The 13434-nt window shown below is 37.1% G+C and overlaps 1 protein-coding gene across 3 annotated transcripts; it reads right to left on the bottom strand.

Moving 5' to 3' along the window:
• Positions 1-277: 277 nt before the first annotated feature.
• On the bottom strand, positions 278-13042 carry LOC116264222 (receptor-like protein 4). 3 transcript variants are annotated; one of them, XM_031644321.2, is made up of 9 exons: positions 12753-13042; positions 11375-12421; positions 11054-11198; positions 10142-10213; positions 7023-7091; positions 5940-6008; positions 4047-4124; positions 1897-2105; positions 278-900 (listed from the first exon to the last, which is right to left on the bottom strand). In XM_031644321.2, the coding sequence occupies exons 1-9, from the start codon at positions 12835-12837 to the stop codon at positions 764-766; spliced, it is 1911 nt and encodes a 636-aa protein (XP_031500181.1). In that variant the 5' UTR covers positions 12838-13042; the 3' UTR covers positions 278-763. The 3 variants fall into 3 exon arrangements, with proteins under 3 accessions (XP_031500181.1, XP_031500183.1, XP_031500182.1); XM_031644322.2 differs by lacking the exon at positions 278-900 and adding an exon at positions 2815-2893 and having other exon boundaries at positions 1964-2105; XM_031644323.2 differs by lacking the exon at positions 1897-2105.
• Between the last annotated feature and the right edge of the window lie 392 nt (positions 13043-13434).

The following is a 13434-nucleotide window of genomic DNA, read 5'->3' as shown; positions in this document are numbered from 1 at the left end:
AATGAGCTTTATGTTTTGTTCTAGCAATTTCTTAAACGGTTACAGTTTCCACCTTAGCTATAGATGTGACTGGATTGTTTGGCACCAGCTGGACAATCAAATGCACCAACTTCCAGAAAAGCATATTGTTCCATCTAAAACTAAGATATCCTAGAAAATGTCCCTAATAATGTGTATAAGTAAGAATTCTCAGAAAGATTCAAGACAACTAAAAGAAAGAGTGAAAGGAAGTAGTTCATTTAAACCCTTTGGAGGAATTCAATTAAGCCATACCACGCAAGAAAACAATTATCTCTTTTTAACTATGCCATTCTCTGATAGTTTACAAACTTTTACAATAATGTCGTGTAATTATTCAATCACTTCAATTGACCAAATTTCTGCGTGAGACAAACAACTATTTCAGAAACCAATGCACAGTGTCAACACGCAGTAAACTACTGAAGCCATATGATAGTACACTGGAGACGCACCCGTGATGCCTTTCCAGAGGCATATTATAACCAAAATTTGGGAAATTTACATCTTTCTCTTTTTATACAGACACTAGTTTCATATTATGCTACCCAGTTAGCACATATCCTTATTGCATGGTCCAATGGACGCATTTACCAGATCCTTTGATCCAAACTTAATTAATAAGGAGGCGGAAGAAGAGCAGAAAGTGGATTTCATGCAGTTCACGAGTCCATCTTTGAGAGCACACTTCGTATGACCCTCCACGATGGCTGAATGAAGCAGAGACAGACATTGCAGCACATGGTCATTTGGTGCTTTGCTTCTGGGTTGAAAGGCCAAGCGGATTCAAGTTTGATGAAAATCCGTTGGCATTTTGTGTCTCCAGTTCTAGAAGCATCAATGACTTCTGCCGATGATACCTATTCCTCTTTGCTGCTAGTGCTGACAGAGAAACATGAAAATTAGTTAAAGTCTATGTAAATGCATAAACTATCAGATAGCACCGGAAAATCCTAGAAACAAAAAAACGTAACTTATAAAATAAGGCGTTCATAATTTTATGTTCCACCATTAATAAATTTCATTTCACTTTGTGAAAGAATCCAAATCATAACTCATGCATCGAAAAGAAGGAACTGCATTAAAAGACATGGATTTATCAAAGTGTGACTTGGCAGCTACCCGCTGAGCAATTAACGCAAATGTAAAGATTATGCTGAATGAATACAGCCTTGCATGGATACAGGGAAGCATGCATGGGATGAGCAACTGAACCTACATCATCCTCTTTTTGCCAATACTTAAATATTTGGAAATTTGTTCTACTAGCTTCCAAGAAATGATTAGCTACTCTTTTACAGGAACCATGCGATGACCAACACAAGGACTGGTCACATACTTTAGATCAAATAGACTTTATGCAAAGAAACCTTGCATAAACTTTAATAGCCGGGTCCTTTCAATTAATTTAGGACAGATTCAAGAAAAAACCTAACTGGGACAAAGATAGGAACCTGTCAGAACACCAATTGGTTTAGAGTCTAGACAAACCTCTGATTCAACCATATTTTTTTCTTGTTTCCCAAAGGAAGAACAGCTGGTTGTTTGGACAACCCAAATAATAACCAGGAGATGATAGGAGGATATATGTTTGGTAGATTAACCAATAAAACACATATTATAAAAGCTGAAACAACATTATCTTTGAGCGACATAATCACTAATTTACTCATGGCTCATCAGATTTAGAATAGCTGTCTTTGTTGCTGTTGGGAGTAAGTGAACTTTACAGCAGTGCATATTACACCAGAGCTACAAACTAGCACGGGAGAGAAATGTTCTCAATCAGTGCTATGGAAATGGTGAACATGAGGATAAAAATAAAAGATTCTTCAGCATGGAGAAAGACTAAACAAGAAGAGAAGTTAGTTCACTTACAAACTAAATCCTGAGGAAGCCCAAAGTCATAGTCATTTCTCCCTTTTCTGATGAAGACTACATAAATTAGTAGACCGAGGAGAAGTACAAAGGTGATGCTTGCTAAGATTATTGCAATTTTTGCACCACTAGATAGGCTACCTCTGCTCCATGAAAATGGGCAATCTGGTAAAGTGGGGACACCACAAAGCCCCTTGTTACTAGAAAGACTGCAAAACAGCAAGACAGGCAGAAAGCCTTGTGAGAAAGTATTTCCCATCTATCAAAACCCTTGTAGGAAATGAAAATCGATAAGAACTTGACATAGAGAGCAAGAAGAACATGAACGACAAAGAATAAAGAGTAGAGAACTGAAATAATGGGTACCAAGTTGAAATTAGAATATTACAAGAACTGCCAATATGGCTTTTTATCAACAGGCTTCGTTTGTCATAATTAAGATGAATTTCTAGTGTAACCTCTTACTTTTCTAAGGAGGCTAATTTTATTTGTTCCCTAAAAGACAGTGCTCACGTATGCTGATGCACATGTTAGGCTAAGAGAACACAAGCATACGAACAGTTATTTCAGCTATATGTCAGACAGTAGTACAAGTGCACACATGCATATATAGTTCCTGATGTTAAATAAGATGGGATCAAAATGGTCGTTCATTACTCAAGTACTTGAGCAACTGAGGAGAAAATGATACTGCAGGACATGCCACATAGGTGCAGCTACAGGTTTGGATATGGGAGCAGGTGCCATACCAGTTTCAAACATCTTCAAGAAATCTAGGTGCGGGAACACATCCAGGTATAAATATTGAGTGTGGGGTTAACCAACACACATATATTCATTATTTATATTCAAATATTATACAAAAAATATCGATATATATCAAAATATTACAAAATATGAATCAGCCATGTCCCATACCTGCACTCGTGTCATCCAGCCATCTTGACACGGTGTGGTGTGACATAGTGCAGGCTGTCTACTTTCACATGAAGCAAACCTGGATAAAATTAATGTACATATAACATATCTGCAAGAAACTAACTGACTATTTACATCCATGAAGCAACTCTCAGTCTGGAGCTACCAAGCACTAAGAGATCTTTATGATGCTCAAAAGTTATAATTCTGCCCCATTTCATTGTATTGTTCATCCGTAGCATTTAGATGCTTTTATTGGTGCCTATCCAGATCATGCTGCTGTCAGCCAATTTGTCATGATGAATTCATATCTGATAGTGTTAATTCAACAGCTTCAATGGGACGATAGGACCATCCCCATGCTTGGATCAGTCTTACCGTCTTAGGTTGGATCAGAAGCTAAGAGATCCTGATCCATCAAGCTAAGGGCTGTCTATGCACAGTTCTCAAATTTTTGCTTATAAATCTATATTTTTATATTCTGCCCAGCTTGGCTGGAGAATGACACAAGGAACAACTACATAAGATGCAGAATCCAATTCCAAAGCACATAAACTCTACCTGGTTTCAGAGATTTAAAGCTCTGTCAGCTATCACACAAAAGTTTGTTTCTGGGGAGACGTGTACATATGGACCCACTACCATTTCTATTTGTTTAAGAAGTAAACTTATCCTGAACATACATTCTTGCATGCAGTGTGCCAATGAGAACAGATAATCCAAGAGGTACAACCAGTATTTGACCTAAGAAGCTATTCTGTGTACCTTTAGATACTGGACCTAGCAAACCAGCTCAAAATGCAGAATTGCATTAGCATAATCATCATGTTTTCAGTTATTAATTGTTTGAGTGATATTAGTGATCTGAAACTTTATGTTCACATTTTACTCTTGAATCACAACTAGTTCAGAATTTGCCTATATCATGCCCTTGACAATGGGAATCACTTTCACTGTTTCACATGAAGTTGGAAGTTGACATTTCAAAAATCATAGAATTTCAGTTCCTCACTTAAAAATGACATCCTAACAAAAGGTGACACACAAACCTCGAGAATTATATAGTAGTTGTCACTTGTCAACTTTTAAATAATATTTACAATGCATATAAAGCATCTTAGTTTTTGACATTTTAACATATGCGGAGATGAAAAGAAAACTTCTTTTTGTTCTTGTTTAGAAAAAATCATGAAGCTTTCAGCAGGTGAATGTAGAACAACATAGTTACATACTCAATCATTCCACCGTGCAGACCAACAGAGTAAAGCTTATCAGGTACTTGTCCCTCCAATTCATTATCATCCAATAACCTGCAATGATGGCAAAAACTTATTGACAAATCATATAAAGAAAATGTTGAAGCAGAATCTTTTTAGATAAGAAAATATCAGATAACAACAAATGAATTCTTCATCTAAACTGGATTTAGTCCAGCCATTCAAAATGGTTGAAAGAAAAATCTAAGATTCTATTGTGAACCAAAAAGAGCTATATATAATGTAATATATCTAATATTCCATTCACTGGTAGTCATGATATACATGACAAGAAAAAACAAAGTCTAACACCACAACCTTCCTGAAGATTCCGAAATTCAAAAGGACATGCTTCTACTAAAAAAAATTGGACATACCAGCAACGTAATGTCAAGAGAAAAGGGTTGGCTCAAGTGCTTTTTGTCATGGAATTCTCAGTGTCAGCAACTCAGAACCATGATATCAGCTAAACAAGAAACTGGGTTCGAGGACATTCAGCAGAGAAACTCATGATGGAGTTTTGGATCCTTTTCTCTAGTTAAATGAAGTTCATGAAATGGTCAAAAATACAAACAGGTATGTACAATCGGTTTTGGACAATATGTGCATGTTAGAAGTTCTTTTTTTTTTTCATTTTCTTGAACTATTGCTTTCTCTGCTTATATATTTGTTGATAACTGTCAAATATACTTTATGGACAGTATTGATTATGTGTTGGATCCTTTAAATGGAATGTTGACAATGACAAGAAAATCCCATTGCAGACACGCTTGCGTAATGAATTAGCATTCATGTCAGCAACAAATGTATAGATGTATCTCATCCATCAGATGAAGCATGCACTGGAAAAAAAAATACTTTTTCATCGGTGCTCAAATGCAGGCCTTCAAATAGCAGCAGAGGAAAAGGAAAAGGTTTGGCAAATTTATTTTTCATAAAATTTCCAGGATGACGCCAAATTTAATTCCGAATCAGATGAACAGAATAATGGCATCCCACATGATTTAGCTGAAGGTCAAATGTCTAGTTAGTTAACAACCAGACTTCAACAATGGAAGTGATTGCAGTATGCCAAAATTCACTGAAACATATATTATTGAGTTCCATAGTCGAGCATATCATCTTTTTGTCCACGCATCCACCCTAAGGCACTCACTTCACAGCTGCCCTACTAATGGTGGCCTCGCAGGAAGGCTTTTTCCCATCAGTGGGCTTTTCTTATAGCATTTAACAAGTGCTTTAGGTCAAGAGATGTCCCTTCTTTATGCACATCCATATACATAGACAGCCACAAAGGTGTTTAATAGTTTGAATCGTGTCACTAAGTAGGTGGAACAGATGATCATATTCATTCTGCAGCTAAAATCAAAATGAAACAAAACAAGAGATGAATTTAACGTGTCCCTTTTGCACTGAGAAATGCATTTGATGCATTCCCTGCCACTCCACCAAATTGGCAGAATGGCAGAAAAGAACACTGCGTCCCTTGGTGCAGCATTCTGTCCCTTCCCATCAAGCATACTCAAAGGAAACAAACTGTTGCTGTAAACATTCAGTCAATGAAGAAATATCATGTCTGCTTCCTAAATGTGTAAAAATGTGCCATAAAAGGGTTCTAACTTATTCAGCTTCTTACCAGATTACATGGAAAATCGCCGCAGCAAATATAGACTATTTTTCGAGTGTAAACTCAAAACATACATGCCTAAGGAAAAGATTTGCTCATAACATTATAGAATGCAGCAATGAATAACCATCATCATTGTCTAGCAGGTAAATATGGATACGGAAGATAACCCAGACAAAAGTAATTAACGGACATTCCACAAGATTGAAAATCTTCCTTCAGAAGTCAAGCAAGAAGCTTACACAACTTGGAGATTTGAAGAACCTAAGCTATCAGGGATAGCTCCGGAAAACATATTATGAGACAAGTCCCTGCAAAATAGCCCACAATGTAAGCTATAAAAGCCTACAAAATCTACAGCCAGAAAGCAAATTACAAGCAGTTATGATTTATGAGGACTCACTGAAAGATTGAGAGAGAAAAACACAAACATATCAACCCCTGGATCTAAAATAAACTACATATTCACAAATTTCAAATGTTCAGTCTTTGGACATTTCCAGTGGAAATTTTGATTTATAGGCCACGCATTTGAGTGTATTTCCAAATATATGCCTCAGAATTTCCAATTTCCTGATACAAACTCACTTCAGTTGACAACCGTCAAGAAGGGGCCAGAGGTGAAAACGTTTTCTTCATATCTTATGCAAAGAAGATCTCTCATTTGATTTACCAGAACTCATATTTTAACTAGAGCTGAAGGGCAAGAAAAATAGGCTACATTTGATAGTTGTCAGTAAAACTGAGGCCTATAGCAAAGAAATCAGAAGCATGAAGTCCATATTTGAGTTATATGGCCTTAGGTTTGATCTGTAAAGAATCCAAACACCAATTCCTTAATTTTACATGTGAATAATTCACTGGGTCAAAATATCCATCATAGCCAATATTGCATGGAATAGCTAACTCTAGAAGAGGATGCAATATTTGAAAGTTTTGAGCATGACTGGCTTTTAAATGATCTCGGTGATAACTAGTCAAGCTAAAAGTCACCACTTACAATTAGAAAATAAATGCAAAGTGCCATGTTGAAGCAGACGTGAGATTCCCTCAGTTTGTAGCTAAGTTTTAGCCCTTTCATGATATATTCAAAGTTGTATGGGGCAAATCAAACAATTGTTAATTTTTTTTGTATGGTTACAAAAAAAAAAACAACAAGAAGAAAAGGAGATTTATTCTATGAAAGTGGCACAAATTATGACCCCATTATAAAGGTTGAATTTCATATGCATCAAGCATGTGCCAATTCATAAGTGACTCCAAAAGAAAAAAGAAGTATGAATTTTAACTGGGCATATGGAAAAGGGTTAATTAAAATAACTTACAGTTGTACAAGAGATCCACCTCCTAGCCCTGAAGGTATATTACCAGTCAAGCCATTTGAACTTAAATTTCTGTTACAAAGAAAAATACATTTCAAGTTTTGACACGTCACCAACCAAACCATGTTGCTTCACAAGGCAAAGAAGCTACTTAAATTTCACAGCAAAAACCAGGAGATTTGAGCCAGGATAAGGGAAGCAATTATACAACATTTGTCAGAATAGGAATATTTCCAAATTGAAAATGCAGTTGAAAGGAAGAGGTAACCACCTAAAGGAAAAATGAAGGGCTTGCGTTGCTTATCAATATTAGCATGCTAGGAAGGCACCTAAGAGGGTCTCTAACATATAACAGACTGTGACAAGTAAATTTGATCAACCAAACTAGCAGAAAAATCAGAAACCTTCTAGGAGTATAGAAACAGAAAGCTACGGTTTTTGAGATAGAGGAGTGAGTTTTTGTATGATCATGTCTCACTAACCTGACCACATGAAACTGCACTGGCACCTTCAAGAGATGAAGAAGGATCATACAAAAGTCCATGATGTACATTTTTTTTGTTGAGTAATTATTACCTTTTTCAAGATTTTGTATTTCTCAAAGAAAGTACTTGTGAGCAACATTACTAAAGCATACACTGTCAACATTTGTAGAGTATGTAACATGTCATGCATCAGTTGGAGCTATAGTTTCATATCTAATGTAGGTGACATAAAAAGGTTGCTACTTTTGATATAGAAAAACATGAAAAGATTACAAAAATAAAAAAAAATTCCAAAATACTAGGAAAAAACGGGAAAAGTTTTTCCTGCACAAGAATTGTACAAAAAAGTAACAAGCGACAATTAAAACATACAAATTTGAGAAACCTTACAGTACTCAAAGTGCATTATCAACTTAGTTAAAGTTCCCAATACATAACTGTAACAGTAAAGTATCAAATACATCACGTTAAAAATTCAAACCTTTAAGAGCAATGCCTTATACTAATCAAAGTAAGAGGGAAAATATATCCACAATAAAGACTTGATGGCTTCACTAAGTTTTTCGCTTCGTTTTGTTCTTCTTATTCCACTAAGTCTTCCCGTTCGACTAAGTTCTTCTTCATGTATTGGTAGTATATATGATGTTGTTGGTGCAATATCCGCATCTTCACAATCAGAGACAACCAAAGTTTCTAATGTATCATCTTGATCATCAGAAACCAAAACAATATTTGGGTCAGGCTGATTCGTTCTCCAGGTGAATTCCTTTATTGATTGTTTGAACAGATCAGGTGTAAATGGATGGTGGCATAAAACATAGACCACCACCTTGTTGTCCAATAAGATGAAACATAAACATATGGAATCCACCACAGATGCACCAATTAAAAGAAAAACATGTTGCAGTTCTTTCAAAAATGTCTAACTAACGGTATTGATGTGCATCATATCAGAAATTCAAATGAATCCAAGCATTACACCTACGTCAAAGGTTAACAAAAGAAAAAAAAGGTTCGACAGTGGTTTAACCAATATCTACTAAAAAGATTCTGCAGTACCTTAAATGGTTAGAAATATGAAGGACCTATAGCTATTAGTCTCCCAGGCACAAATTTTGCTCCTAAATACTGTTTTTCTTAACACACAAAACCACCATCATACATAACCCTTAAGCCGGTTGAGGTCAGATCTGAGGGGCTTCTAAAGCACGATCAAGAAGGTGGGGTTCAGATTCTTCATATTCTGCCAAGTCAATTGTATGATACAAGTGTTAGACCTACATTACACACCTAAGACTAGTATCAAAGGTGTACCACATCGGTTTTCACGATAGCTACGTTACATAATGTAGTACAGTGTATAACATGGTATGTTATGCACAATGCTGCACGAAATGACCATAATGACATTTTACTTAATCATTTTCTATTTTTTCCCCAATAATAATTTTCTTATTTCCTAAGAATTCCTTTTAAAAGGTTCACCTCTGCAGCACCATGCCAATCCTTCTCATTCTATTTCTCTTCTCCTATTTGCAGTGATGTATGCAGCTGAGGCATCCTAAATGAGGGTCCTAGAGTTGGATAAAACTAGACTCTAAGTACTGACAAGATGGGAAATTTAAACCATGACTCCTGCAGTATCCGGCTGAATAAGACAGAAAATTATTATCTATTTCTCACTTTGCTTTCAAGATTAAAAAGGTTCCAGAAAGCAAAGAGACATTGATCAAGTTCAGCCGGTGCTAACATAGCTCCCCAAAGGCAATACTGCAGGCAAACAAACACAGAGTTTTGTGTTAGTAGGTGTCATGGAAAATTCACCTAGCCTGCCAATATAACACGGCCCACTGAATCCCAAATTTAAATAGTGGTGAACAGCAGGTGAGGAAAGGGCCATCTCATCCAGCCTGCTCACCAGCTATAGCACTTGTTCTTGCCAGCCTCATGAGGCCCGTCAGGTGTGAACTTTTTCCTTTTTCCTTACCAACGTTTGAATCTGCCACTGGTATACATCATAATACTGCTCCAAGTCAATATCTCTTTAAGTTAAATCATGATTTCAGCAGCTTGCTAAGAACGATTTGAAGGAAGGAGAGAAATGTCAACATTCAACAAGTGTGGTTGTAGTGATAGTCTTGCATATAAATCAGAAAGTCATTGACAGTGCCATCGTGCATATCTGAAAGGATACTAGGATAGTAGAGAAATTAACAAGGAAATTTGAAAGAGTTCTGGTAACATCCTAGAACATTGGTGTTACTTAATGGAGTAATGGACTACACCGTGATCTATTAGAAACCCAAAAGTATTATATCATTTCTCACCATCTTTCTTTTCCTTTTTACTGCATTTATCTTCCCTGCTCATACCTCTTTCTCTTCAGTATCCGAACAACGCATACCATAACAATGTACACAAGGAATTTTAATTTTGAAACATTATATCTTCAATAATAAATTGATAATCATTCTCTCTTTCAAGAGTTTCGTACCAAGAAGTCTGTCACATATTAGCAAAAACTTTACAAGTACAATAAACTCAACAATCATGTCACACTCCTAATGAGAAATATGTTGTTGAAATGTGAATTAATATCTGCATTAGTTTACAGCAAGCATCAAACATATGGCTTACAGGCTCAATAAATTTGTCAGAAGGTTTATCTGGTCACTGACATATCCTTTCAGCCCTTGACTTCCAAGATCCCTAGTGATACAAGTACAAATGTACAAAGTTAGTGTAACATAAATTCAAGTAGTTTGCACATTTTAAATGATAAGCATTCAAGTTGTTATAAGCCTGCACTTTTGTGCACATAAACAAAATGTTAGGGTAGATGCAACATTAAAATAGTTCAACTTCATGGATTAATAATATGCATAAATGACATACTGCTGTTTCTCCAAGAAAGTTAAGGACATATTTGAACATTAAAAAAAAGTACATAATGAAAAAGTTTTTTCTCAAATAAACTGAACAACAAATTGATAGGTGTTCCTTTTGTCATTTAATCTGAAGGCATGCTCACAACTCCCTTGGGTTTGGGAAAGTGAAAGACAGGGCAGTTTAAGAAGTTAAAGGTTAAAGACTTTCAAACCATATAAAGTACTTTTTTCATGTGTTTTAAGAAATTTGCCAAATTATTTCCTTTTTATCATCATAATGCTTCTTAGCCTTTTGTTATTCAGCTTCTAAGCAAACCACATCCTGTGCATATGGCCAATCACTTTTGGCTCCTGGTCTGTATCCTCTCATATTCTAGGTAAAAAAATGTTGAGGACTTCACAAAATTGGTTCTAGAAGTGTGCAAGCTATACCTGTCAGTGTGACATGGATACAGACAGGGTTGCACATGACTCGAATTGTGAAAGACACTTAAGCCTTCTACAGTAAATGCAGTTTTAGTTGAGATGAAGATTGCTGATTCCAATTACTTCAATATTCTATAGTAGGACTGGAGGGGTGTTCTGTACTAGGCTTGACAACATATTTTCCTTCAAAGATTCAAGAGAATTAGTTAGTTTGATATGAACAAAATGCTCTTACAAGTGAGTGATGACAAGGCCATTCTCGTCATTATGACAAGTTACTCCTTCCCAAGCATCCCAAGTGGACGGAGCGCACGGATCACCATTCCAGCCCATTCTGTCAGGAATTTGCAGTGACTCCTTCAATGCTCTCATTGCCAATACTGCCAATTTGCAATACTTAGACGAAAGAAATTGGTGTCTCAAACAATGCAGTACCACATTATTTGGCCATAAAATCTTTGAAAATATGTTTTCATGGACACGTCAAATATGAGATGTCTTCTTATGAAAAAGATCTAAGAATATCAAGAAAACGAAAAATTCACAAACTTCATACCTTGGCTAGGAACTGTGACATAGTCAAGTGGAAGCATAGCATAGTTCTCGAGACCACATATCAAAGGAGCGCCAACGACTGGGACCAGGTCCACTCTCAACAGTGTGCTGTTCAGCTTCCGTAGTATGTAATTCCATGTAAAAGCCGTGTAGTTACCCACTTGCTCAAATATATCTACTCTATTAACGTTTTTCCCATTGATATATATGTCAAAGACTCTTTCACCAGATTTAGTTATACGAGGGTCAATCTCAGCAAAATGAAACCATATCATGTAATCTGTTCGAGCATCCACTGTCAGTATAAATTCAATGTTTTCATTCACGCCAACTGTAGTTAATGCAGTCTGATACAAATGCTCTGGAAAATAGTCAGGTGCCTGGTCAGCACCATGAATGGGGGCTGCAGTTGAAAGTGGCCCGACAACTCGATTCCCTTGAAAAAGGCGCGCATCAGTTTGCCAATTTCTACCAAAGTAATCTGTGTCATTAGTAAATCCTGGTCCAAAAGACTGAGATCCACAACTAAAACGACCATAATTTACCAAGATGAGATTCGTTCCAGTTGATGAAGAGACGTATGAAAGTGGATCGACCTGTATGATTTCCAAAGATGCTATCACCGGGGCATCAGTGGCAATACTGTAGAAGCAAATTGTTGCCTGCCCATCATTTATAAACGCGAAAAGATCTGCATACGCTCCGTTTCTGCTAAAACTTTCTCCCCAAGGTGATCTCCAGCTAAAAACAAGAGTACCCTCCACAGAAACATCGAAATTTGGCGTCTGCATCTTATTATCATAATTATCGTACACCGTGAACGTCCTAATGAAGTAACGGCCATTTGGGACATCAACATTGTAGCAGTTCTTCTTTCCATAGGAAATTGGGAAAAACCGGAGGGTGGTTTCTTGCGGTCTAATGAAATTCCCTGTATTTGAGACAACTGCAGTGCTCCCTCCCGTGTAGAACTCATCGGCTGTCCATGACTGGTTGAACTGGCTAGTGAAGTTATCCTTCCCACCACAGTCAATTAACAATGAAAAATCTGCGTTCAAGAGGTACCAACCACGCTAAATAATCTATGACAAGTTTCCTCTAGTTCTTGGAACTCAAAAATACCGAATATCAACTTCAGCAAAGGAAGTTCTAGATTCGACTAGAACCAAGACAAAGCCAAATCTGAATGCAGAAACTAAAATGAAAACGAAATTTCGAGACAAGTACTAAATTCCAGCAGCAAAGCATGAAGATTTATACACATAGATATCAGTGTAAGATCAGGATAGTTGATACAAAATACACACACACACACACAGAAGTGGAGAGAGAGAGAGAGAGAGAGAGAGAGAGGGAGAGAGAGAGAGGGAGTTCCTTACTGTAAAAGGAAGCAGAATGGGAGAGCAGAGGTAGGAAATGAAGGAGGAGGGGGAGCAACAACAGTAGAGGGAGGCGAGACATCATGGCAGACTGTAAGAAGCCGCGATTCCGCCGTTTCTGGCTTTCATTGCGGGTTCGGTCACTTAAGAGATGGATACAAGGCAGCGTTCGAGAAGGGGAGAAGAGAGAGGGAGGCAACGACGACGAAAAGTGCGAGATTAGCGGGAGGACATAGGAGAAACGAGGGAGAGAAGTGGGAGCGCATGTCTTTCTAGTCAACAGTTTTACTCACCAGTTGCCGTGACAATGAGTGCACAACTCCCCCACTCTCCCCTTTTACCATTCTCAAATCTACTTTTCTGCGAAATCTAAATAAATGGGCTGACCAATAATCAGAAACAGACCTACATTGCGAGAAAAACAGTTTATATCGAGTACAACCGATTACCGATGAACTGCGATTCCAATCTCTAATTAATTGAATTCCAATGAAAGATCTCAATTGAGCCATACGAAAGCGAACCCATTCAGTTATTCTAGTTGAGAGATTCATCTAATGACATGACTATCCCAAGACGAAAGCCCCTGGACATGGTTGAGTCCCTTTATTGTAATCCCCGCATGGAGTTTCAACGTGCCTGCCTCTCTATGACGTAAGGGACCGTTTACTCTAAATTAAGG

The sequence above is a fragment of the Nymphaea colorata genome, chromosome 11 (assembly GCF_008831285.2).
Source record: "Nymphaea colorata isolate Beijing-Zhang1983 chromosome 11, ASM883128v2, whole genome shotgun sequence".
NCBI classification, from domain to species: domain Eukaryota; kingdom Viridiplantae; phylum Streptophyta; class Magnoliopsida; order Nymphaeales; family Nymphaeaceae; genus Nymphaea; species Nymphaea colorata.
This window is presented reverse-complemented; position numbering and strand designations above follow the sequence as displayed.